At 40.9% G+C, this 27,480-nt stretch overlaps 1 protein-coding gene across 1 annotated transcript in view; it reads right to left on the reverse strand.

The window, feature by feature from the left end:
- Positions 1–8,039: 8,039 nt before the first annotated feature.
- pcdh7a (protocadherin 7a) overlaps positions 8,040–27,480 on the reverse strand; it is a 37,138-nt gene continuing 17,697 nt past the window's right edge. The window contains exons 4-5 of the mRNA XM_026360109.1: positions 12,580–12,781; positions 8,040–10,230 (exon numbers count right to left, since the gene is read on the reverse strand). Of these exons, the coding sequence (XP_026215894.1) occupies positions 9,692–10,230; positions 12,580–12,781 (741 nt within the window). The 3' untranslated portion in view covers positions 8,040–9,691. The remainder of the gene's footprint in view (positions 10,231–12,579; positions 12,782–27,480) is intronic.

Below are 27,480 nucleotides of genomic sequence, written 5' to 3' on the forward strand. Positions count from 1 at the left end.
AGTTTGTGATGATAATGAGAATAGAAGAGTGAGGGCTGTGTAAATTGAATCCTACAGAGAGTGTAAATTGTCTCCATATCAGACTGGGCTGATTTACATAACTTTACATAACACTGACGAGGCACCTGCACTCCTGCATTAATACCATTTTTTGTTGTTGTTGTTGTTGTTAAATGCAAACAAGGACTTTGTCAAGGTGTTAGCCTTGACATCCTGCAGACACATACGGTATGTGAAACATGTGTTTCTCTTCTCACGTGTCAAGGAAACTGAAAACTTAAACTCTGAACTAGAAAGATGAGATGGAAATGGAAACAGAAGATAAACTTCACCTTGAAAAGGACGTTGAGTAAAATAACTGAGTAAAAAATAGAAGTTTAGGAAATTTACTCAACTATTACAAATGTGTATGAAATTAGAATCGAATGTAGGCTGTGATGATATATATTTTTTTGTGTGTTGTTGCAGGGCAAATAAATACAGTTAGAAGGACAGGAGAGACTTCTTTCTTCTTTCTATATATAAATTTATATATATAAAATTCCCCACTCGCCCCTTTCTTGGAGCGGTCTTATTCCTTCAAGCTCGGGTCCTCTACCAGAGGCCTGGGAGCTTGAGGGTCCTGCGCAGTATCTTAGCTGACGTCGCCCAGGTCAACAAGGTCCACATCAGGTGTTGGGGAACCAGGGCAACCTGATTAGAAGTGGGCTACTGGAACAAGGATAAGACATTCATGCACAAGAGATGAGAACAGGGAATGCTACTATACAAGTAACCCTAGCGAGCCAGGCTACATGAAGAGGATGTGGGAACTATGGTTATACAGTATGTATATATATATATATAAATTACAAAGTAAACCGCTGAAAGTTTGTTCTGCAAGAACTCAGAGAAATCAAACTTCGCTCTTGCTGTGATTTCCATAACACAACATTTTCACTTGTACACAGGAAACGCTCTCACATGCAAACTATTTTTAATGCAATAATGATTACATTATAGAAGTAGCATTAGTAAAACTTGTCAGCTTGTTATCACGTTGATACACTTTGTACACTCATGAATTGTCCCTGAGGAATGTTTCACTTTACTGTAGTTCAAAATAAAAGCAGCTAATTTAAATCACTCAACTGATTTACACGTTTCATCAGGTGGAGATTGGCGCCGCTTGTTTTACAGAGTTTTCTCAAAGGGAAATTTGTATTATTTAATTTACACTCCTTATGTGGCAGTTGCATAAATATCATGGGAAGTATCACATCAAAATGCTCTTTTCTCAAAGTTTATCACACACTGAAGGTCACACCTGTACTTGGTGTTGTTTTTGATTGTCTACAGGCTTTGTATTTTGAATGTTCAAGATCACACAAGAAAACTAAAGAAAATATGTAATAAATGTTTTTATAACGATTTTTATTTTACCTAAATAGAAATTAGATCTTCACAGTGGGTATTGCAACTTCAAATGCATATTTTTTATTTATAAGACACAGACTATTTACTTTCTATTTCTTTCCGCTGTTAAGGATGAACTGATCCGTGCAGTATGTCATGAAACAAGGATATAGAAAACATGGGCTATGTGTGTATGTGTGTTTGAACAGGGGTCATAACAAGGCTGAGACTCCCCTGCGTGTGCCCCTGCATCCAGGCACATTGCTAAACTAGTTGTGATGTTTTACTGGTGATGGTCCCTCAGGTACTTGCTGTGCAGACCGTATCTGAGTTGCATGCAGTTACTGTGCAAAAAGAGCAAAAATGTAATAGCAAACATTCTGAGTGAGATCAAAACAAAATCCATTAATAAGATTTATTTAGATGGATTTTCTTTAATTATATCTAGAATGAAAGTCGAATTGACACTGGTTATCAGCTCTTAGATAATAAAGTGCCTCTAATACTAAATGTGGCACTGTTAAATAGATGTTTAGATTTCTTGTATCATTAACAACACTTAAACACTTAAAGTAATGGAAAAGGGCAGTTACCTTTTTTTTTCTTATACAAATTTACACATAATCACAACTCAAAAGAATGTGAACAAATTAATATTAAAATGAACAGACGCTGTATAATATTCAAGCTGAAGGCAGGCTTAGATGAATTCATGTGATGTTTACTGAGTATGACACTCTTGGCCCAGCCTAGGTGAATATGAACTTCATATAAGACGATGAGGCTCTCAAGGTGAAATTTCACAGTTTTATATTTATTCTCTGAAAATAGGCTACAATTAAGATAAAACAAAAAGCAAATGCATAGTCTATGTGGATGTGAAATACCTGAAACATCCCTAAAGACCCCATTTTAAAAACATTTTCTTTATGATGTATAAAGAAAAAAATAATAACATACTTTAGTATGTTATTTGTAAAGTGTACTAAAATGTATAGGTAATTACATGTTTTTAAATTGCAGACTGGAGCTTCCTGGTGCCTACCCACAAATCACTGCTGTCACAACTACAGCTTAGAGCTGTCAGTTTTCTACAAACAAGCAAACACATTTTCTTTACTAGTAGACAAATCACACAGGAGCTAAGAGCATTTGTCTTAAGCCTTCGAGAAGCCGCTGCTACATTTACATTTCCCAGTCTTACCTGTTAAATCAGACTAGCCTGTTGTTATCATAGTAGTAATGCATTATTATTATTCTATAACTCTAAATTTGCATGGATAAATTAACTTCAATTTAGCTGTTTCTATCAGATCCCCTTAAAGAACAGTACCAGCTGTTCTGCTTCTCATCAAACCGCACACTGTTTTTTTACCACTGAAACCTCAATTCATCATTCACACAGCATGTTACTTTCATGTGAATATAAACAATTTCCTGCTTATATTTTTGTCTTTACTCAACTTTGCGTCATCTAAATCGAACCAGACTGAACTGGCAACTTGCCTCCTCCTTGATTTCCTCCTTCAAACCTCATTGCTGGTACATTCACATGCTCCAAGTTGACAAATGATGTAAAATGCTAAAGAGTAATAAAGATTGTGGAGTCGTTGGGTTAGACAGGGGTCAGCATGATTGACAGTCATCACATCACATGTATGAGTCTACAGCCTCAGAGTGGCGCCTCATGCCGCCCGCTGTCCACCACCACCTTAATTCATGTTGTGGCTGATTCTTGTACATTTTTCACCCTGCTAAAAGATATGTCTTCACATCAAACCCTGTTGTGTGTGTGTCACTTCTCGCTATTCTGCTAAGAACGCTGATGGCACAGCTTTGATGAGTTCAGGCTGATGTGGCCATGAAAAGATGAAGAGACATAAATGACAGCCTACGGAGGAAGACAGGGAGGATCAAATCTCACATCAACCACCTGGCATATCAGCAAGAAAGGATGTTTACAGCCTCTGCTGCAAGGCTTTTTTTTTTTAACCCAGGAGCACAGCACTCTGACACAATTTATCACACCTGCAATGCTTTATGCTCCACTACAGTGGAGCTGAATGTTTCTTTGGTGTTGTGGGATTGCAGCACCCTGTTATAGACCGGACATCAGAAAACATTTCCTCTTGACAGGACAAGCACAAATGAGCAAGATAGGGGGGAATTTCAGCACATTACACGGCTATGTCTCCTCACTTTGAAGCCTTGAGCCCAAGGTTCCTTCTCTGTGTATGTAAAGGTAATTCAAATTCACTTCACTTTCAGCTCACTTTCACTGAGAAGAAACCAGAATCTGCTTAAGCCCCCCCCCTGAAAGCATGTGATCTCTAAAGACCATTTGATATACCGGACAGCGTGCGAGGAGGTTAACATTCTCGGGTTTACTTCATCTGGCACCTCCCTTGACAACTTCTTCCCACTATCTTTATAAAATCAATAAAATACACAGGCATTGGGGGTTTTGTTCCACAAGAATCTAATTAAGACTTCAAAGTTTTTTTTATTTGCAGTGCAGACAACTCTTTGTCCATTTATCTGGGGAAACACTATGATTTCTTTACAAAGTCTTTTACGGTTAGCAATTTAATGAGATGACTTATGAGTATGAGTTGATTAATATGACACCTGATATTTCAGAGAAGATGACTAATACCTTTTACTGTGTGGTTTAATGATTTGTCTTTTATGTGTGTTTTCATGGCCTTATTTCAGGCTAGAACAAGTGGTCCTCGGGGGACGGTAACGTCGAGACTGTTCTTTCCTGAAGACTTATCACTCCGGTCAGTAATCCATAATTATTATTTTTTGTTGAAAACAGATTTTTTTATTGGATATGACACATGCTGTCATTTAAATACAAGCCATTATACTAATTGCGGATAATGAGGACACAAAATGATACGGCCTGCATGAATCCATGAATTGACATTTCGACTAAACCATAAATCAAATGTGCGATTGTTATAAGCCATCAGCCTAGAAAAACACAATTAAAAGAGAAACTGCTTCAATCCTTTCCTCAAACAGCACGATTCATTCGACCTGTGATGTGAATATTAAGCTGTAATTGTTCGTAAAAATCGAATTAGTAGGCGGGAGGGGATCTGCGTTAAGTGACGAGCATGTGACAGAGTGCAGACCAACTTTCTGGCCTGTTAAAATGGAAAACGAGTTTGATTTGCTGGTATTGTCTGGGCTGGAGCCTTTGCTGCACATACACTATAATAAGTGATTCATACTAAAATTGTCTTGAAATGTCACCCCATTCTTTATCCTATCTGTACATGGTTCATACATACACGCCATTTGCTGAGCTACAGACTTCAATTTTTCTCTGATTTATTCTGAATTACACCCACTGTAAATCTATTATCTGCCTATTGTCCCTTTTTTCTATCTCATGTGACAAAGACGTTGAAATATGAACTTTCACTCATAGATAATCATTTCCCAGACTTTGCCACATTAACCTCTTTCCGGTCTTTTACAACAGAATAAGCACAGAAGGCAAATTAAACTGTGCTTCACTGTGACCAGAATGAACTGGAGACAAAAGAGGACGTTTTGTAACAATGAGTAATACTGATTCTTGACCACACGGTGTCAGTGTTGAATGTGGCACAAAATGAAGTACAGGTTGCGGGACTTTTTTTTTTTTTTTTTTTGACATTTCCAGTCCTTCACACTAATCTTTGCAGCAGTTAACACCTCTGAAACATTTTTCTGATAAGTCTAAGTCCAAATTGCCCTCTGAATTTTAAAACTTTTCTTCCAGCGGGGAATCAGTTCAGAAAATTCACCTTTCAAAGATTAAGTTGATGGATGTCCTACATTTTAGTGATATTCAAGAGGAAACGTTCTGGTGTCAGCCAGGTGAAAATTGTCATTGCCCAGTAAAATAAAAGCATCAGTGTGTCATTCTTTTAATGGAAGGATTTTGGTTATGTTGGTTGCACCTAATAGAAAGTTTATCTTTGACCTTGGAAAGAACAGGTGACTAAATTGTCTACACACACTCACTTGGTTTAGAGCTTTTGACTTCACCGCATCATCCTTATCAGTAGATGAATTTAGCTTCATTATCATTTGAACATCTCAAGTTAAAAGTTTCTGAGAAAGTGAACCAAGGTTCACGATTGTTTTGTCAACAGTGGAACTATATAAAGTGTTTATAGGCTATAATGAATGTCTTTATTAATAGCTAATGTACCATTTAATGATTCTAGAGGCCTAATATAAGTTATTTATGCAGAAATAATATTAGCTGTAACTTTTTTGATTTCTATTACTTTTAATACATCATCAGCAAAACCAGTGTAGCATAAATTAAATTTGGTCCAAATGTACTGCTACAGTTGCTGTTCAGAGGCTTAGAGGTGACAAGATCCATTGGAATAATTTCTCAGATGAATTCAGAGGTAGCTGGAAAAGACAAAACTAATTTCATGACGGAGGAAATTTTTCTTTTACTATGTGGCAACCCAAATGGTCATTATTCTCTTATAGGGCATTAATAGGTTATTAACTAATAATAAAACATTTCTAAATACTTTATAAGATTAGAACGACAATACAGATAGAAACTCTTACTTTAGAAAGATGTAATACTTATATATGTGGACTAATGATGGTCAACTCAAACTGATACTCTAGAAGAAAATAATGATAATGATATCATTTATCTCGCAGTTGCTGAGTGAATCATTGCCTTAAAAAATGTACCAAACACATGTTTGAAATTTTTTAATGTCAAAGTCAAACTTTTACATGATTCATCTTCATACCAAACCATTCGTCGACAGCTCCTCTTCTTCCTTGTCATAGCAAATGCAATTAGTTCATTAGGTAATTACAGGAATGGAGCAGCAAAAAACAGAGCCGGCTCCATAAGAAAACAAAACAAAGAAGAGAAAATAAAAGTTTTTTTTTTTTCTCATTTTTTTTTTCTCTCAAGTGCAGATTTGAAGACGTTAAGCATGCCATAGTCTGTTATGGATTCCAGTTGTCTGTTCGACAGTGTAGTTTTATCTGTACATGGCTATAAGGATAACAGCACAAGGGGGATGACAGGTACATGATGTCCGCTGAAGTGCCTGTTTTAAAAAATGTCTCGATTAGTGGTTGATTGATCTCAGACGTCACGCCCCTCTCTGTCCGTCTCCCCCTCTTAGCTTTGCAGTAGGCTGAAACATATTCATGTTTAAACGTGCAGTATCAAAAAAAAAAAAAAAAGAAAAAAGAAAGAAAGACGTCCACGCGGATTCATCTACAGTAAGTTCCCTTAAATCTGGATCAGGAGGGTTTGAAAGGTGCTTTAATGAAACTGCCAAAAAACAGCAGCTTGAAGAGATATGTGCCGCTTTGATGAGGCAGGGCTGTGTCAAGAGTCTCTTTCCAAAACTCACAAACTGGATGTTACTTCTCCAACGCCTTCCTGGTGTCCACGAGACTGAGACACATTTAATTAGTCAGTCTGTCTCGTCCGTCCCTTTTCCAACGCGAACGCTCCATCAGCAGTATTTCCGCGTCAGGCCTTGAGATTCGTTATATCCTCAGCACTGTCCATCAGTAACAGAGCTCAGTAAACAGCCATGTTTTGAGGTGGGGGGATCTGGGGATAGTGAAGGCTTAGGGAGTCTCTATATCAGTGGCTTAGAACAAGTTTGTTTGTTCACAGAGTTGCAAAAATAAGGGCGCATACAAGTATACAACCTGTAATATTAAATATCTCCTAATATCTCCGCGTTACTGTGAAACTGTTTCCAAACATTAAGAAATATTTCAGTGAGGGCACAGTCAAGCAGCAACAGTGTGGGAGTTTGTGTGTGGCCAGAACCACAAGTAGTTAGTTAGCAGTTTAAACACTGTCACTCATCTTACCTGAGTGCTGAGACTCTCAGCTTGACAAGGAGCTATGAACTACACTGCAGAACATCCCTAACAAGCATGTCTCTTTCCCCTCGTCTGGTCCAAAACAACCAGAAAAAAATATGAAGAGACACACTTACTGGCATTTTCCAGTAGTGTTGCATTCGCCTATCCAGACATTAATGAGATCAGTGCAGATCAAGGGAGGAGAGGAGAGGAGAGGAGAAAGGAAACTCATTAAGACCACAGGGACGACCTAACCCTATTATCCCTATCACACCACTGAACCACACACTGATGATGGGAATTAAGATGTGCTGGCCTCAATCCACACCCACTCCTCAGCCCAGTGCAGCAGAGTGTGTCTGGAGTCGTGCAGTAGCTGCTGGGAAGGACGAATGTGAAGCAGTCTGTTATCTTGTGCCGTTCAGCACAGCGTTATGGGCGTGTTCAGGTTGGCACTGTGTGGTGAAAAGGGTTGCAGCAGAACTCTGTGCTCTCACTACATTGCGTTCTTTTCTCTTTACAGCCCGTGGCACCCTTTTGTGCCAATATCCGGGCCATGGAAATGCAGAGAAAGGCCCAAGGTTAGCCCAAACTCGCTCCGCGATAAAGAAGGAACAGTTTATTCCACTAATACTAGCTCCCATGCTGCCGTCATTATCTCCATTTCTCCCCATGAGCACACACATTTAGTACAGATGTATCCAAATAGGCGTGGTATCCAAAAAGGCATGTGGTTTTAAAAAAGAGAGAAAAAAGTTAGCATTATCTTTTCTTCATGCAAGTCTTTTTTCTTTTCCTTTTTTTTTTCTTACAGAAATTACAGAGATTTTGGTTTTTCTATGAGTCCTACTTACAATATGCAGAATATCTCATATTCCCACATTGTCTATCAATACATACAGTAGATGTCATTGAAATTCCCTTTAATGTAGCCCCACACATCAGTCAGAGAGATGAGTAATTATTTAAATACGTTTCATGTTTAAATACTGGCTGCAGGGCAGCAGGCAAAATGCTACAGCTAGTTCAATGAGTCAATATGCTAAAAAACTTAAAGAGCACATACACACATAGTGCATATGAAGTGTGCGTTACGCACATCTTTAATATGGGTGTGTCTTTCTACTAAAGTTTTATTAGGCTGTATGTATGTTTGTGTGTGTGTGTGTGTGTGTGCTTAATGTGTTCTGTATGAAAGTTAATGCAAGTTATTATATACTTTATGTTACACAGCCACTGAATCATGTCATAAACTGTGGCCTTAGGCATGTTCACATTCGTAAATGCACCGTATGAGTCTGTGTTTACATGCTAAGGTGTGTGTGTTCAAGTGTGTGCATGCGCGCGTATGTGTGCGTGTGTGTGTTTGCATGTGTGTGTGTGTGTGTGTGTGTAGTATTTATGATACATGAACACTGTCAGGATACAGTAGGTGTGTAGGGAGCTAAGCACCCCCAGTCTACTCTGAAACAGAGAGAGATAACACTGGTTTTGTCAAATACACACATACAATATATAGTCACAGACTGGGCGTGAAGGCAAAATAATAAATGCACATTTTCATACGCGCCAGAATACTGTGGCACTACCGACGCTCTATGAGAACCTTGTATTCTGAATGATTACATTTGATTACTGTAGAAAAAGTCGGTTCTTTTCACATTGTTGCAGTTTGTTCTGAGTCATTTATGTCTTTAAAGAACATTACCTGATTTTTTTTCTACCATGTAACTGTACAGTGACTTGATACACTTAGGATTCTCACTGGATTAGCAGTTTGAATGGTTAATATTCCCATGTTGTGTTATAATAGAGTTGAATAGGCATTTAAAAAAGTTTGATTGGTTTAAATTACATCCAAATAACTCCAGACCCGTTACTTCTTTAGGTAAAACCTCAGTGGTTTACCAGTTGAGTCCGAAACTGGCCCGCAGTAGCCACAGTCAAGGTTTTTTTATATGCACTGAGGCATTTCTAGCATCAGGATTTACTCAGTCTCATACTCTATCTTCTTCACACAGATCCCTCTGTGGCACAGGGTCAGGCATGCATTGGATTCAGGTAAAAAGAAGCTGATGAAATAGTCCTCCTCCACATGGACATGATAAAATCTTAGCCTGTAGGCAGATTTCGCTAATAGTTAAAAAACTTCTTTTTTTTTTTTTTTTAGAAAGTACTGATGGTCAAAGCTCTTCAAAGAGTTGATCCATCGCTTGCTTAGGATTAAGTGCCTATAAATATTAGTCAGATTCCAAAAGTTTCTATTTTGATAGCTTTTGGGAATGATATTTCCTGACATTTTCACATCTTCTCAGGTTTAAAAGGACCTCCAAACTGATGACTTGCCAGTAAAGTCTTAACCCTCCATGTTTTTAAGAAAAGGGAATATTCTGGTGTTGATTGATCCAGTGCGGGACTGTCACAGGTAGACCTCGCGGCGTGACAATGTGAGGCAGGATGTGGTCTTGTAGTCCCCTCCTGTCCGCGTCAGTGGTATAACCTCAGGTGGGTTCTGGCCTTCTCCCGCTTCCTCTTCTTGCTGGCGCCTCCCAAATCCTGCACTGCTAAACGTGTCATAGGATGCTGAAGTCATCTTGCGGTTCAGAAGGTTACGGTTGTGATCGCCCATGTTCCTGTTGCGGTCTCCACTACCCAAGGTGCCGAGAGGGTCCCCGTTGACTAAGGGTAATCTCTGACCTTCTCCGCTGACAACCACAACAGGCTCTGAACTCCCCGCGCTGCCAGCGCTCTCGCTGTCACTCTCATGGTCATTACCACGGAGATTGTTGTTGTCGTCCCCTGGAGCGAAGGTGGAGAGCCGTGGTGGGTCGCTGCCGTGGCGCTGACGCTGGCGAGGAGAAGGGCGGACGGGCATCCAACAAGTGTCAGAGTGCCCAAACTCATCACACTCTCTGGTACATTTGCCTGTCAGAGCTACATCTGGCAGCTGCCTGGCATCTGGATACGGGAAAGACAAGACAATAATAGTTTAAAAAAAAGTCTTTATTTAATATTTTTAAGTAGAGACAGTTGGGACATGTTTTAAATAACAGGAAATAGGAAGAAATGAACTGCTGACTTCAAAAAAATCTCACAATATAAAAGAATTATGGGAAGAGTGAAAGGTGTTGTCACATGAAATGACAAATTGAGGCCACAGAGAAGATAATTATTAGAATTTTGCATGACAAATCTAAACTTTCACCTGCAAGGGAAATACAGGTGAATCTTACTAAATTAGAATGTCATCAAAAAGTTTATTTAGAGAGATATATTTCCACACTTTATTTCTTTTAATATGAAGATTATAGCTCACAGTAAAAGAAAACCCTGAAATCCCCTAAATTAGAATATAGTCAATGAGTTATTTCTAACTTCTAAAAACGTTGTAGACTCATGGTGTCACACTCTAATCAGCTTACTAACTCAAAACGCCTGCAAAGGTTTTCCTGAGCCTTCAAATGTTCACTTCACAAATAGTGGACTGCAGCTGAAGTCAGTGCTTCACCAGACACAGGCATGACTTGTGTCAAGCCTGAACCAGCGACAGTGTCAGAAGCGTCTTACGTGGGCTAAGGACAAAAAAGACTGGACTGCTGGTCCAAAGTCCTCTGTTTAGATTAAAGTAAATTTTAGCCTTCAAGGTTCAAATCAATGGTTTCCACAACATCTCAGCAGTGCCACAGGCTGATCGCCTCTATGCCACGCTGCATAGATGCAGTAATTCGTGCAAAGGGAGCCCCAACCAAGTATTGAGTCCCTATACTGTGCATGTACTGCTTTTCAGCCAACATTTCTTTTAACTGATCTTTTGTATTCTAACTTTCTGAGATAGTGGATTTTGAGTTTTCATTAGCTGTAAGCCACAATCATCAAAATTAAAAGAAATAAACAGTAGGAATATATGAGACTGTGTGTAATGAATCTAATTAATATATAAGTATCATGTTTTCAACTGAGTTACTGAAATAAATTCACTTTTTAATGATACTATAATTTATTGAGATGCACCTGTATTAAGTTACTTATTGGCCTTATTATTTCCCATGAGTGCAGGTTCAAAAGGTTAGTGAGGCCACGAGAGGTTTAATGCTGTAAGGTCAGGAGTCAAATGTTATGGTATTATCTAAGTAAACCAGTCATTATGAATCAATGCAGACACCATGTTAAAAGAGACAAGACTTATAATGATGATGTATGAGGTAAATTACTTTCCTACAGACGGGTTTCATGTTAGAGACTGATAAAGGTAAAGTAAAATATATTCCACACACATCTAAAGAGCAACGGAAAACAATTTCATTCAATTTTTGATTTTCTTAGTTCTGCATAACCTCAATTAAACACGAGAAATTAGATATTTCTGTAGTATTTTGAAGACTAATTCCAGTTTGGTTGCCTGTGTGCAGCAACAGCGGTAATTCGTGTGAAACCAAACAGGCACGTAATTATACAGTATAATTATGGCTAACACAATAAAATTCTCTGTTCAGTTCCTCTCTCCACCTGAGCGTGACAAAAACTTATTAAACTCCACAAAATCCTCAAGATTTCACAAGTCGGCAAAAAAAAAAAGAAAAAAAAGTGGCATTTAACTGAAAGCACATTTACAGTCCCAGAAGTACAGCCAGTCACCAAGGTCAAAGTGACCTTGATGTGTTGTCGCTGTTCTAGCTCTGGCGTGACCATACACAGATAAAAGAGGAAAACTAAAAAAATAAAGATAAAATAAAAAACCTTTTCTTTTTGCCTTTCTCCATCCTTGACAAAGAAGAAAAAAAAAGGGTACAAGCACAATTTCGCTGGTGAAAGAGAGGATTTGAACTGCTGACTTGAGGCAAGGCCGCTGATGAGCTCCTGGCACAACATACATGCTACCGCACATGAACTCCTCTGAAAAAGCTCTTCACATGACACACGCGAGTCTTTGCGCACACATATGTGCAGCACACACAGGACGACTGTTTGAGTCAACATCCCCCCATCACGTGAGGCCAGAAAACACTCCCGAGTCCTTGCTGCCAGTCAAGGTTTCAATGAAAGTGTTTGTCTGTGTGTTTGTGTGTGTGTGTGTGTGTGTGTGTGTGTGTGTGAGAGTGAGTGAGTGATTGAGAGTGTTCTTTCTTCTTTAATCAAAACATGTCTAAGCCTTTGACAAAATACTGAACATATGGCCTTGAGAGACAAAATATTAAATAAATATATCTGCAGGTCTCTTGACTATAATTGTGAACGACTTCAGTGAATTGTATTGGCTGCTTGTGTGTGTGTGTGTGTGTGTGTGTGTGTGTGTGTGATTGCTCTGACCATTCTCCACATGCTCCTCCTCCCCCACACTGCCCTCTGGTGTGGTCCGCTCGTAGCCTTCTTCGGGCAGTGGCAGGGCTCCCAGCCGTGGTCCTGATGAACTCTTGCTGCTTGGCGTCTCCGAATCCTCCAGGCCACTGTCATAGCAACCGGCATCCTGCGGCTGGCTGACTACCGAGAAGGTCACCCGGCGAAGGGTCCCCTGCAGGGAACATACACACACAATATGGGATTAATCATCCAGGATTCCTAATCTGAGATTCTAAATCTGGGGATTAGGCTGGTGGGTAGGGGTCTGCAAAGACATATTGAGATTATCTGATCGTGTTCTCCTTGATTATGAGCTTAGTTGCTACAATGCAGGGTAATAGTCATCAACCAATCACTGTGGTCCCAAAAGTTTTCAGTTGTCTTTTAATCCCAGTTTAGATTAATGCTGCTGGACACGGCTGATGTTTACAAACCTCTGGCCTGCCCGGAGACGCGTATTTTTCATCTGGACTGGTGCCTAGTAGTAGCAGCTGGTTATTATCAAGTCCACACACAAAACATTTGATTTGTGATCTATTTAAAAAAAAAAAGGGATGTTAAAGGATGAGATTGGTGATTTTCTATTCTCTTCTAATTGTCTACAAATCTGGTAGATATGCCGCAACGTACTGATTATATATATTAAACAAGCTACACAGTTGCATCGGATGCCACAGTCCTTCAATAAGAATGACATGGGTGTAATTTATTTTAGGTCAGTCTGTCCTAGTTATGTTTATAGATACTCAGCACTACTTTAGCAAAACACCATTCACTCATTCACTACAGTGAAACTATGTGTGTCCAGTTTTATAGGCAACAAATGGGCTTCAGGGTGAGAGCCACAGACAGCAGAGGGAGCGGAAAACCACTGAGAGATCAATTACTGCATTATGGGTTTTGGTGTTTTCATTGGATTTGTTGACAATAACAGAAATATTGATTATAGAATATCATTAGCCTCATCTTCGCCGTTCAGCTGACTCTCAGACCTTTTTTTTGTTTAGTCATTAACATGCTAAATAACAAAGCTTATTTCATGTTGCTTGGCCTGGCTTTCTTCTTTAATTGCGTTGAAGCAGTGCGATTTGAAATTACTGTTATTTTCATTTTTTTGCAACATTTATCATGAAGACAAACCAACGGTTCATCAACCAGCGGCGACAAATCTCCCAGTCCTGCAGTGGAAGTGGTGTCGATTTTGTAACAAACTGTGGCGTTCACTCAAACTAAGCGTCACACCTGCTGATGATTCAACCTACCCATCACCCCTGTCTAGTTAGCACGTCAGTTTTCACTTTGGAGGGGGGGGGGAGATAAAGAACTTGAGAGTTAAATCACTCTGTCTAGCCAGGAGGGATCAGTCTGCGCCAGAAAGCCCATTTCTATACAACATCCCTCCTATCTCCTGTCATACTCATTTATCTGCTCGTAAAATTACAGGCCTCTCAATTTAGATCTGCTTTGTAACACCCGGCGTATATAGAGGAAGTGAAGGAACAGAGGAAAAGACGGAGATTAGGGTGGAATAACTTCATCTTAAAATGCCGCCTCAAGATAATCTAGAGGGAAACGGATGGACAGCGGGGATAAAAAACCCAAACGGCACCAATTCCTCTTTTTATTACGAGCAACGGAAGATAAAGAGAAAAAGAAACATTTCACCTAATGAACATGTGCAACAAGAAGACAGAGGAACACAACAAAATTAATTAAGCAGAGGGGGGAAGTCAGAGCAACTTGTTTTCTTCTGCCGTTTCTTAACAATGTTAGGTTGAAAGAGCGATGACAAGAAGTACGTGAGACAGCGGGGACGACGAGCACGCGCAGGACCGAGACACAAGAAAAGATATTAAAGTCTAATGGAAAAGAAGCAGTTCTTGGAATCTCAGTGGCTTCGCGTCTTCACCGTCCACGGAGACAGCGATGTATTTTTAGAGCATTAGCTTAGATGAAGCAGCCCAATCTCTTTTCCACTCATTCAGACTGGGGGCAATGGCACAGAGAGGGAAAAGTGGGTGAAAGTGTTTGAGCGACTGACAGGCTGAGTGCAGACAGTCACAGAGGGCATGGGGGAAGACAATTTAATTTCTATTTTACTTTTTTTTTTTGCAATTGGAGAAAATAAATGTTAATTGTGTGATCTCACGATAATAAGCTTGATTTTCTAAGATCAGTGATGTCAACATCACAAATGAATCCTCTATTTCTTAGCTGTCAAAACAGTTTTGCTAGGATCATAGAATAATAATAACTCGACATCACGGACCTTTTCATAATCACACAGAAACTACTTCCCAGTAATAATGATGTCAACTGATGATTACTTCTGATAACCAGAGGACAAGAAAAAACAGCGTCCACAGACAGGTAGTCTCCAGCCTTTGTTTAGAAAACGTATAAATGAGGAAGGAAGGAGTTGGGAGGGATGTGAGCTCCAGTTTGGACTTGTACATTTGACTCACAGAGCTACACATCAATCCATGAAAAACCTCCGCGCTCGCAGAAACAATGCTTGCCAACGTTTACCACGTCTGAGTTCATCACGGTAGCATGTAAGATTAAAATGCTGCTGCCATCGCCGACGGTGACACATTCAAGGAATCACCAATGAGTTATAGATCTAGCAATGAGTGGGGTATGACTGTGTGTAAGGAAATTCAGAGCAAACCGCCCAATCATCGTCACGGCATCTCACTAAAAGCCAAAAAATATCTGCCTGCTGGTGGACTTCATCGTGAATGTCTGCACAATACTTAAAGGCAATCCATTGAGTAATCATTAATCAGATGCTGCTCAAATGCGATGGGAATCCACGAGAGGAACAAACTTGAGGTAGAATTACTTATGAATGGAGAAATCTAGCATGCGCCACGGGGTGGGAGTTGATTGACAGACAAAGAATTACTACTATTGGAGGCCCCATGCTGGTTGCTCGGTGTGTTATTACAGAATTCATCTGTTCAGCAGTGATTCCATCTAATTCAATTTCCCTCTAACCCTCTTTCTGTCCGGAGCTGCCCCCTTTCATTCCTTCACCCTGATAATTTTATTTTCTGTTTCTCTCCTTTCTCCTTCCTTCCTTCGGTTGATCCTTGATGCTTTTCACAGCTGCAGTTCTCCCCTCTTCTCTGCCTTCCTCCTCCTCCTCCTCACTCTCACATCTCCGTCCCTTCTTTTTCTTTGCCAGTCAGCTTTACGATGTGGCGATCAATGGTGTGTCCTTGACCTCGTTATGAAGTCCTCTCATCTCCCCAAGCAGGCTTTATTGACCCATAACTCCTCCACACTCCAGAACCCCTTTTCCCCTCTTTCTCTCTCGCCCTCTATCTTCGCTCATTGACAAACCTCTCCTCTATTCATTTGCCAAATCCCATATTTTGGTATCTTTCAGTCATTAAACTCTACTGAGTGCACAGTTTACACTGTTCTTATCATTTGGCTTTATTCTCCTCCATTTATATTTATCTTTTTAACCTTTTTTACACACACCTTTAATTTATTTGTGTTTTATATCTTCTACCTTCTCTCTACAAAACTCTACTTGCTGTTTCCCAGGCTGATTCGTGAAGCAGAAAGCATGTTTGTGGGCATGTGTTCTGTAATTTGGCCAAGCAATCGCAATAAAGACTGATTACTAAGTATTCCAAATATTCACTGAATGTTGACATGCATTCAAACATGAGCGTGCACACACACACACACACACACACACACACACACACATACGGATGAATTGGCTAAGGTCCAGTGTGGCCTATGAATTCATGCCTGATGGAATATTAATTGAGTTTGATGGAGGACATAAAAAACCTTTCCCTTAATCTGACATGGACCATTAGAGTTCAATACTGACATGGGAGCTTCACTCATCTGCATGGCAGGCTGAGTGTGTTACAAGCGTATTGTACAAACATGTGAGTATTTTGATACAGAATGGGAGTTATTATGAAGTTATTTCTGGCGTATCAGCGTGAATCAAACAGAGGCATGATGGGACTGAACTCGGAATAAACGTAACCACCTGAATCTTGCAGCTCTGAAGAACCTGTAGGAAAAAAAAAATGTTCCTAATATAGCTTTCATTTCAGGGCAAGACTGTGTGTGTCTCTCTCTGTGTGTGTGTGTGAGCATATGCATTTGCTTATGAGTGAGATTTCACACCTTTATGTTTGTGTTGTACGCCTGTGTGAGACTTTCAAAGGCTGCAAGATGTGTTTTGTCAGCCTCTGAGAATACACGCGCGTGTGCGTGCGTGCGTGCTTGTAGTGCGAGGGGGTGCATGTAAGATGGTGCGCGCACAGGTTGGCTCAGTCATCAAGGTAATTAGTGTGTAAACCTCCTCGCTGTCGGTTCAAAGAGAATTAACGAGCTCTAGTTAATTAACAGTCTCCCTCTCTTCTTGTTACATGTGTCTGCATATTCAACACATGTGTGTTAGGGTGTGTATGTGAAACATCTGCACAGTGTGTGTGTGTGTGAACACATTTGGATGTGTGTTGGTGTTTGTCTATGCCCTGCTTCACTCTGGTCTGCATAATGAAGTGACAGGATGTGGCTTATGCATAAACCAAAACTACAAATATGGTTGTAGGACTGGAGCCACATTTCCCTTTGGCTCTCTTCTCATTCTCATTTGTGTTTGACATCATCTAGGTAAAGAGGAGAGCCACCATGTAATGGCTGACTATATTATTTATTTGCTTGTCGTATATACATCATGTTGCGTAGCGCATCGTTCACACACAGCAAGAACTTTGTTAAGAACAACAATCAACACTGGAGGACACGTTTCACACATTTCTTCAGCCACTTTGTGAACTCCCAGTCACGTTGCATGCAAGGAGTCAGGATGTCATGAATAATCCATACCTGAGAGAGGTTTAGCTCTAATGTATGTACAGTTTTAGAAAGACAACAACACTGTAATGATTACTTCACCAAAATAGAAGTGAAGTTTGGCAGATATGGCTTATTTTTAGAGATCAATATCCACTGAGTGGACCCAGCAGATATATAGAGGAGGCTCAATAATTACGTTTGGCTAAAACAGAATTGAATTATATGGAAGATATTTTTTTTTTGCCTGCATGCTCTTGTTTAGTAAAAACGTACCAGACTTTGTCAGAAGGAAGTAATACTTTAATCAATGAGTGAGGAATGGAATTTCACAAATGTTCTTAAATTAGGGTGCTGTTATGCAGTATAAAGAAAATGTACTTTCGCTTTCTTTGTGATGTGCTGGGCTTTTGTGTTGAAACCGGCAAAAGTCCGACAGTTTTCTGAGTCAAATGTCAATCAGGCAGACACCTGACATCCCATTTGTAATCACTCCCTCCAGACACCTGAAATTTTCTGAATGTTGACTGAAGGGTGCAGCTTTGCATGTTAATTTCCCCGCCAGTTGTCCTTGACTGGAGATTTCAATGTGTGAATGCACGATGCTTCACGTCAGGAATTAAAAATCTATATTTTTGAATGTTTGGTTCAAACGTTTACTGACCCTTAACAGATACTTTAAGTCTTCATTAAAATCTGCGTTTTTGGAATTCTTTAAATGCCATCTAAACTTCGAGGCTCTATCTTCCTTCTCATAATGTGATGACTTATTTACAGCTCTACAATAAAGGAGCTGATTAAACGGTTCAGTCTTGTGCATATCACAACCGTGCAGGATATGTAAGGTGATATTGCACTGTGCTACCACAACAGACAGTGAAAACTAATATGCTTCTATTGACCCCACATGGTTATTGTCCAGACTTCATATAAAGCATGCTGATTGGCCAAAATGCCCTTTGCGACTGAGCTCTTGGTTTTCCCCACCATATAAATCATGCTGTGCTAATGTAGCCAGAAGATGTGTATGTGGACTTTTTATTGATGAGTTTTCAAATGAAATTAATGAGCTGTTTTAAAGCATGAACGCTGACACTTAATTAAACTGCCACGTAAAGATTTTTAGTATTGACACAATAACACAATGTACAACACAATGTACACTAGTTGTATGTATTCTTCATTACAAAATAAAAGCCCTGTGTGACTCTGTTGAGATCATTGCTGGCACTCGCATTTAATTCTGAATGTTTGCCTTCATATCCTAATTTTAATTATGTTGCCATTTGGATTCACAAGTGAGAATACCTGCAGTGTTTTCTCTTGCTGCCTCTGTACTTTTCCACTTTCTTAAATAGTTTTCATCAGTGCTGTCTCAACATGCCAATAAGACCAATGAATAAAACTCACGTATACCAAAGTTTGACTAAGAGATTGACTCAGCTGGTCAAATGTCTCTGTTCTTGGATTACATTTGCTCAAAAATCTCTGAATCATTTGCTAGAAAATCTTTTGAAATCCTTTGCTGTCGACTGTTAAGTTATGCATCAAAGGCAGTGAGGAGGAGAAACTGTGAAATATGCTGACAGAAAGCATCTCGCAGGGGCTGTGTGAACAGGACAGATGTGTTAACAATTCATTTGATGATGATATATTTACACTGGTTATTTAAATATAGAACTGATCTAAAGCTTTATTCAAGACCTTGTGCTATAGCGGAGTGACGTGTGCAGTGTTGGAATGCAATTTCCTGAGGCTACAGCAGCGGCTCTGTTTAGACCGAGTAGTGATTAGGTCAAGCAGACAGGTAAAGACAAGTATCGAGAGACCGTGTGGGAGTCAGGCGGTGACGAATGATTAATAAAACAACTGGTAAATGGATGAATGGGGGAAAGAGAAGGAAAGATGGCTGTTGATGATCCGTACGTGTGGCAGGGTAAAATGTTTATCTAAAAAAACAGGAACAGCTCTGCAAAAAAAAAAAAAAAAAAAAGACTCAAATCACATCATCACAGGCAGTCTGAAGAGACAAAGAACAGTGTTTAGAGGAAGAGACTGTGGACTTGTTGTGGTATTTGCAGAATGCAGAAAATGGTTGGGAGCAGGTTGAAACTCAGCTCAGGGAGGGATGAGGCAATGTGAGTGGCATCTCTTCAGCTGTCTGACACACAGATGTTGATGAGCCAGGAGCCTTGTTACCACAACACACACATCCACCTAACAGATCTCATCCAGCCACAGATATCCACGCAGAGAGCTTATCTGCTTGCTCATACTCATGCTTGCAGGTGTGCCCGAACGCTCACTCACACATTTATAACTATGCGGTGTGTATGTTGCAATGGGACCACCTCTGCAGTAAGAGTAATCCTCCCTTGTCCGTGCTTCTGCTTTCCCCCCCTTTTCTCTCCTATATCCTTGTTCTTTGTTCACTCTTCCTTCTTCCCCTTTTGTCTGCGTTGCTCTCCTCTTCGCCCTTTCATCCCTCTAATTCTGCAGTCTACCAATCCCCCTCTTCTGCCTTCCCCTTTTCTCTTTCTTCTGTCTCAGTCTTTCTCTCTCCATTGCTCCCTCTAGAAGCAGGTGATGTAGAAGGGTGCTCAGCAGTATCTGACTATCAGGCCTGACTCTGTGAGAGGAATGATAATCACTGTGCTGCACTGCAGAGAGAGAGAAAGAAGAGAAGGAGCGAAGGAGAGACAGGCGGAGAGAGGGGAGAGGAAACGGGGCATGGGGTAGAGGTAAAGGGAGGCAAGTGCGGCAGTAGAAAAGAGGGGGTAATATAAAGCAGGGGGGTGGGGAGGGATGAGCAGGGGAGGGCATGGCAGCGGGACAAAGAGAACAGAGAAAGACAAAGAGGAACAGGAAGAAAGAAGAAAGAAAGAAAGAAAGAAAGAAAGAAAGAAAGAAAGAAAGAAAGAAAGGAAGAAAGAAAGGAAGAAAGAAAGGCTGGTCATTGTTTTAACAACATATACGTCTTCTTCTCCTCCACTCCCCTCACCCTTTCCATCCTGCATACACGCTCCTACTAACACCTTCCACAACACCACCTCTACCACCACAATAGCTTGTAGTACAGCAGCCCCACAATGCGAGGGAGAGCCTTAGCCTTGTGTCTGAGCGCCAGAGAACATTAACTGCAGCAGCGAGGTCATCTGATCGGCACTATGCGGTCCCCCTCTCTCTCTCTCTCTCTCTCTCTCCCTCTCTCTCTACTCCTCTTCTTCACACTGCAGCAGTCTGCTGCCAGCCCCCCTGTGGCCACTCCTGGAACTACCTGCCGTGCAGCCGACCAGCACGTCTGTCCCGATGAACAGTTTTTGCTCCGTGCGATGTGTGAATGGAATATGCAGTGGGTCAGGTTACTTGCTCTTACTGGGAGTGATCCTGTGGCCAGAGCTCATTATTATAGCCACCTAACCAGCCCTGTGTGTATTTTGTTTGTACATACATTTTATATGTGTGTTAAGAGAGAGTGAAGCCTGCTTTGCTGTGCGCGGTGAGTCTACTGCATCACCATCCACCACAGCTTTGTTACCACCAAGCTGTCCACTCTGGCATTGAGCTTTCTTCCCTCTCCCCGTCTCCATCTGGGCTCTCCACCCTGCAGATACACATTGGAAATCACTGACTCTATTCACTGCGATGGGCCTTTGAAACGTTTATCCTTTTGTCCGGCCGTGGCTGTGTATAGGGGAAAAAACAAAAACCGAAACAAAAGCTCATAGAGTGAGACGTAAAGCGAGGCTTACCGGACAAATGCCCCATGATTCAGATTAGCTCCTTTGTTGGTGTTTCTGTGCTCGTGATGGTGATGCTCATCACTTTCCACTGACAGTCACTAAAACAGTCATCTCTTATAATATCCATGACAGCAGTCATTGTGAAGAAAGATGCAAACAGGATGGTGGCATACAACTGGCTTCTGTGTATATGCGTGAGTAAGGGAGTCCATACATATGTATGCCTTCTATTTAGATGGCATTTACTATGTGTGTGTGTGTGTGTGTGTGTGCGTGTGTACCATTAGACTGATAGTATGCGTGTTAGGAACAGGCTTTTCCCACCCACTGCTATTGTCCATTAAGGCTGACCAGAGGAGAGTGAACAATAGCTTCACTGTGGGGGCCAGTGTATGAAACAGTATAAGTGAGGACGAAGCTACAGATAAGTAGTCTTACTCACAAGACTGGTGGACACACACACACACACACACACACACACACACACACACACACACACACACACACACACACAAACACAACCACCCTGTTGAGAGTGATTAGGTGTGCTGCTGTGAACAATAGACAGAGTCAATAAAGGACCTCAGAGACATCCGGATACAAGAGCAAGGTATCTATGCTTCCACTCCCTACATCCACCCCCCTCCACACCCCCCTCCACCACAGCTTCCTCCTCCATAGTTTCTCTTTCTCAGCATCCTGAACACTTTCACCTCTTTCTGCATCCCCATCTTTCACTCTTTTGCACCCCATCCAAATGTTTTTCATCCTACACTTTTCCAACTATTTTTTTTGTTTGTTTGTCATATCTGACTTGAATCTCTGTACCCTGTCTTTCATTTTCTTGTTGTCGCTGCCCTCCCTCTCTCTCTAATGTACCCTGTCTCCTTAGTGGTGCTCCTGTCTTTTGTAAAATTGGCGGATGGGCTGAGCTGACAGAGGTTGACACGGCAGAGCGCCACAACAAACTGAAACCCATCCTGTCCGTTTAGAATCAGTGTCACTCATTTTACAAGTTTAAAGATAGCTTTGCCTAATGTGCTGTCAAATACAAACAACCACGTACACCACATAGGCCGTGCCACGCATACACCGTCTACATCGGCAAGCTGGAACAGCACACAAACACCCATGCATGCTGCACTCCCAGCACGTTAACAGTACCATAATATGGCAACATAGAATTTCTATGCACGAATGTCGTGTTGTATGCATTTGTGTGTGTGTGTGTGTGTGTGTGTGTGTGTGTAAGTGAACCCCAGCTCGGCCCTATCACCCCCGTGACAGACACAGTGCCACAGAAATGTCTAGGGGCGCTTCGCCCAATGTCTTGACAATAGTCTCAGTGTGTGTGAGTGACAGAGAGTGGCTCGGGGACACAGAGGGGGCGTTATACTGGGTAGATGACACGCACGCAAACAAACACACACACACACATACACAGACCGGCACACACATTAAAGAGGGAAGACAGTGTGCTCTTTCTCTCCCCCTGCGCTATTCCTCATTCCCCCTCTCCCTGACGCAGAGAGACTCAATCATTCTCACTCTCTGTCTCTTTTGACGCAGAGGAAAAACATAAAGCGACTGCTCCCTCACTCTTTCTCTTTATCGTGTGTGTGTGTGTGTGTGTGTGTGTGCACGCGCAAGCACAGCCTGTATAATTAATATAGCTTTCATTTTCTTTGAGCTGTGACGTATGCGTTTGGTATGCAAACAGAATACTTACATGTGAGCTTGTGTATGTGTGTGTGTGCATGCTGTTCGATACACCAGAGACCGAGTGCAGAGTCGGGCCACCGAGCGGAAGGAGAAGGAAAGAGGAGAGTTAATGAGAGAGCAGGGGAGAATCCATCCTGTTCCCATCGATAACCTCACTTCACATGTTATGCATATAGGAAGACTGGCTCCGCATTTGCAGAGCCTTTTGAAAATCACAGCTCGGCTTTAACATTTAGAAATGATTTCAGTGAAGTCATTTCTGAGTTTCAGACAGTTGAGCCTTTGCTGAGGAGTCGGCCTAATTATTATGTGACTCCTGGCATTAAAAACGTTTAAAAATGCTAATTATTCCACAGCCACTGCAGTAAAATTGAAGCTGCAGCTGAAAACATAATGTTTGTTGCATACTAAACTCACAAGTACTCTATATAATTACTTATAATATGTAAATGTATAGTCTCTACTCTACAGTATTCAAATGTACTTCAGCTGACAGCTAAGCCTTGTGATGGGAAATCAGGAGATATAGGTGTTCAGGCAATGTTTAATATGCATAATGTTTTCTGTCTTTGTACTTTTTTTTATGCGATACATATATTGAGACATCAAGTGAAGGGAATCTTATATATTTCAGTCTTACAAACTACCACAAAACAACAACCAGCAATTGTTCATGTTTCATTTATGAGACTTTGTTTTATGTCACAGTCATGACAAGACTTTTTTTTCTGCATTGAATGTTGTTTGCATTATATATTAAAAAATGATCTAGTGGCTGAATGAGTTTCTGTGCAACCCCAAACATTTACTCTTGCATAGTGTTGCTCCACTGTGGAAGCTATATATCGTCAAAGATGAGTGGTGGGTGCGCACGTCACCATCACATCCATCCATCACATCATGTTTTTCTGTCTAGCTCTCTACCTGTCGAGCTATATATATATATATATTATAAAGGTCACAATTCCAAAAATATTCTCAGGATATTTTTTCGGAAAAATCAACAGGATAGATGGGCTTCACAAAACAACAGCAACACCTCTAACAGTATAGTATATTTGCATGGCCTGACTATTTGTAGAGCACTTGTGTATGTATATATATGTATATATGTACACATGTGGATGTGTTATATGTAAACTGGTTTCCTAACAAACCACATCCCCGACTTTAATCATTATTTTATTATTATCCTACGTAAAGTCCCATATGGGAGGAAGAAATTAGTTGTTAAACAATTTTTAATGATCATACCATGTGAGAGAAACTCAGTTTGTAAAAGTCGTGTAGACCAATTTTCCTGCAGCAGCAACTCAACCCGCTCATGAAAATAACACCAGCTTCTTTGATATTCAATTAGTTTAGTCAATAATTTGAAATTCAACGTTTGATCGCTCTTGAAACTACTCGGCTGCTAATGCTGCAGCTTTGTGGTTGAGATCCACTTAAAATGTGGCCAAGCATGGTGAGCACGCTTGACTCCTGCCTTTTAGAAAATTCAGAAAAAAAAAAGGGTGAAAAAAAAGAAAAACATTAGAGCATGTTGAGGTGAAATCGTCGATTCAACATATTTTTGATGGAAGGCTCCCTGCAACGGCTCCGCTGGATTAAAAAGGGCCGTCGTCAGCAAAGGCCGGCATTAAGAAACACTCTCGCACATCAAATTCTAATCAAAGTCTGCTCTTTTTAACAGCCGTGAAAGCTTTCATGTTAACACGACACCGCGACCAAAGCTTTATTCACGCTTTTAAAAAGCGACTGACCGGTCAATGAGTATGTGTGAGTGCCTGCATGTGACAATACACCAGATCCGTGTCCACACATTCTATCCTTCCCTCTCATCTTACCGGTGATACTGTTTGTGACTCCCCCAACCATGCATAAATTGTCTGTGATCCCCACTTACACTGTCTACGCCTGTGTGTGTGTGTGTGTGTGTGTGTGTGTGTGTGTGTGTGTGTGCGTATGCGCACAGGGACGTGTATATATTTTCCAAACCATCTCAGGTTGTCGGCTCAGATGTGAGCATTCTTTTATCCAGCCAATTAGAGGTTGCCATTTCATCCCCACAGAAACCTGTTTGGGGCCCTAATTGGCAGATAGATTTGCATGACTTTGATTGCAATTTTTATTTATTTATTTTTTTGTTTTTGTGTGTAAGTTTGTGTGTACATCTCTGGATCTGAGAGTGTGTTGTTTTGTTTTATTCTCTAGTGCTGGAAGCTACCATCTTCATAATATCTCTGTATTTGTGAAACAGGAGAATGGAGCCTTTTAAATAATGCAAAGCTGATGTCTACCTGTGCAGCGTTGACCCATTAAGAACCAATGTTACGGTAATGCTGTGCAATTACCGAACTGTATTAAGAGCAAGCCATTGATTTTGCAATTGTGCAATTTAACTCATCGGAGTTCAGTTTGTTTTGATTCGGGATTGTCGTTTAAAAAAAAAAAAAAGCATGTTAGCTTACATATTGTGGGTGATGGTGGTTGTTGAAACTCTTAATTTGTAATGCCCACGGGAGAGAGTTAAAAGTGGTGTGATGTGAGTGCCTGATTATATAGTCTGCATGAGTACATGTGTGTGTCAAACAGGTCAAACTATTTTAATGCCTCTGTTTGAAGGCACCAGGGGGATTTCTCTCCAATGGCTTGACCGGCTACTTTATGTAGTAGTCTCTTATCTGGTCTATTTCCAACATGAACAGGCAAGTGGGGCTGAACAAGGATGAAAAAGACACAAACACACACACACACACACACACACACACACACACACACACACAAACACACATATGTGAACACATACATCGAGAGAGAGACTTGGGTCAGTGGTATAATATGGAGCACTGCTGCAGGCGGAGGCCTGCCCACTCAGATTTATGTAACTTTTTCGCTGGGGCAGGTAGCAAGCTCTTCCTCTCTCTTTTCCTCTCTCTCTTTGACACACACACACACACACACACACACACGCACACACACACAAACTCTCACACCAAAATAGCCCGAAGAGTCTGAGATGGGCTCCCTCCCTTCCTTTCCTCTGCTGTCTTCTTCTAACCCAAGACCCACATACCTCATCCCTATCTTTTTCATCCCATCTCCTTCTTCTCTACACTCTCTCCATCAGCTTCCCACCCCCTAGGCTACACCTAAGAACGCATTTTTATTTTGTTGCTTCACATCTCCCCCTACCACTCACTGCATCACCTTATCTCCCCGTCGCCTTATTTCTCTTCATCTCCCAGCTCTCATAACTGCAGCCCCTCCTCCCCCACCAGCCCCACCATCCCCACCATCCCCGTATTCCTAAACCAAGGGTACTGACCATGAATATCTCTTCTCCTTATTTTCTTTCTCCTCTCTCTCTTTGTCTTTCTCTATCTCTATCTCCATCTTGATCTTTTCATTTATCTATCTTCCACCAAACAATTCTAAAACAGATGGCTACACTTAGCCCGGGGCAAAAACACTGGCTTTGGACTACAGAGCTTTGAGGGCCGGTCTTTCACACTCACGCAAGATTTAATAAGCTGATATCCAGCGAGATATGTGCTCCGATTTGCCAGTAGCAAAAATGCATAAACCATATTGCACAGTACAGTTATTCACACCTTAGGCCTGTTCCTTGGTAGCATGCTTAATTTTATTCAATCAGAAAAATGAAAAGCAAAGATTAAAGTTGTAAGTACGGTCCCAAAACACAAGAAGAGGAGAGGAGAAAATGGAGAGGCTTGTTAAGAGCCATTTGTAAAATTTAAAGAAACTATTAAGGGTTATTAAAAAAAAAAGTTTGGAGCCATTAAAAACGGTTTTGAAAAGATGGATCCAGATGGAGAGTGATGAAAAGAGATGAAACCACTTAGGGAGAACAGAGAGATCAATCAGAGAGAAGACAGACGGAGGAGGGTGTGTGCGTGTGTGTGTGTGTGTGTGTGTGTGGGTGTGGGTGTGTGCATGTGGTGGGGGAGGCAGACAGACATTGGGGATGGAGGTTTTGGAAAGAGACAATTATTTATTGGATGAGTTAGATAGCACTGAGTTCAGATGCAGACAGTCTATGGAATGTTTAATAATTCATAATGATGTGCTTGAAAATAGATTTTTTGTACTTGTCATTCGAGTTTTAGAAGTTCGTACATTTGGTTTGCACCTGGAAACTCTTTGTGAGCTGTGAGACTCTTGCAGATCGGTGCATTCAGTTCGAGGACGTGCCAGTTTAATTTTACAAGCTGTGGGGTAAAATATGGCGCAGATTTCCACGTGCTTATGGCCAGAATGACGGAGTTTTGGATGATGGACGGCGCATAAAGAGAAGACAGGGGAACATTTAACAGCATGCTTGGAACTGCTGAACAACAAATGCATTTGGCTGTTTAAGTCTTCTAAACGTGTTCCAGGGACAGCTGTTCCCAGACAGATGTCTAACTAATGATGTCACAGAACCAGGTAGAAGACCCGACGATTTAATTTAGAACACTGCAGCATGTGACGTTTAAATCTGTATGAGGTTAAAGCCACAATATGCTTAAAACAAAGTGATCCGATCTTTTTAAAGTGTCCAAAG

Source organism: Anabas testudineus, chromosome 1 (genome assembly GCF_900324465.2).
Source record: "Anabas testudineus chromosome 1, fAnaTes1.2, whole genome shotgun sequence".
Classification (NCBI taxonomy): domain Eukaryota; kingdom Metazoa; phylum Chordata; class Actinopteri; order Anabantiformes; family Anabantidae; genus Anabas; species Anabas testudineus.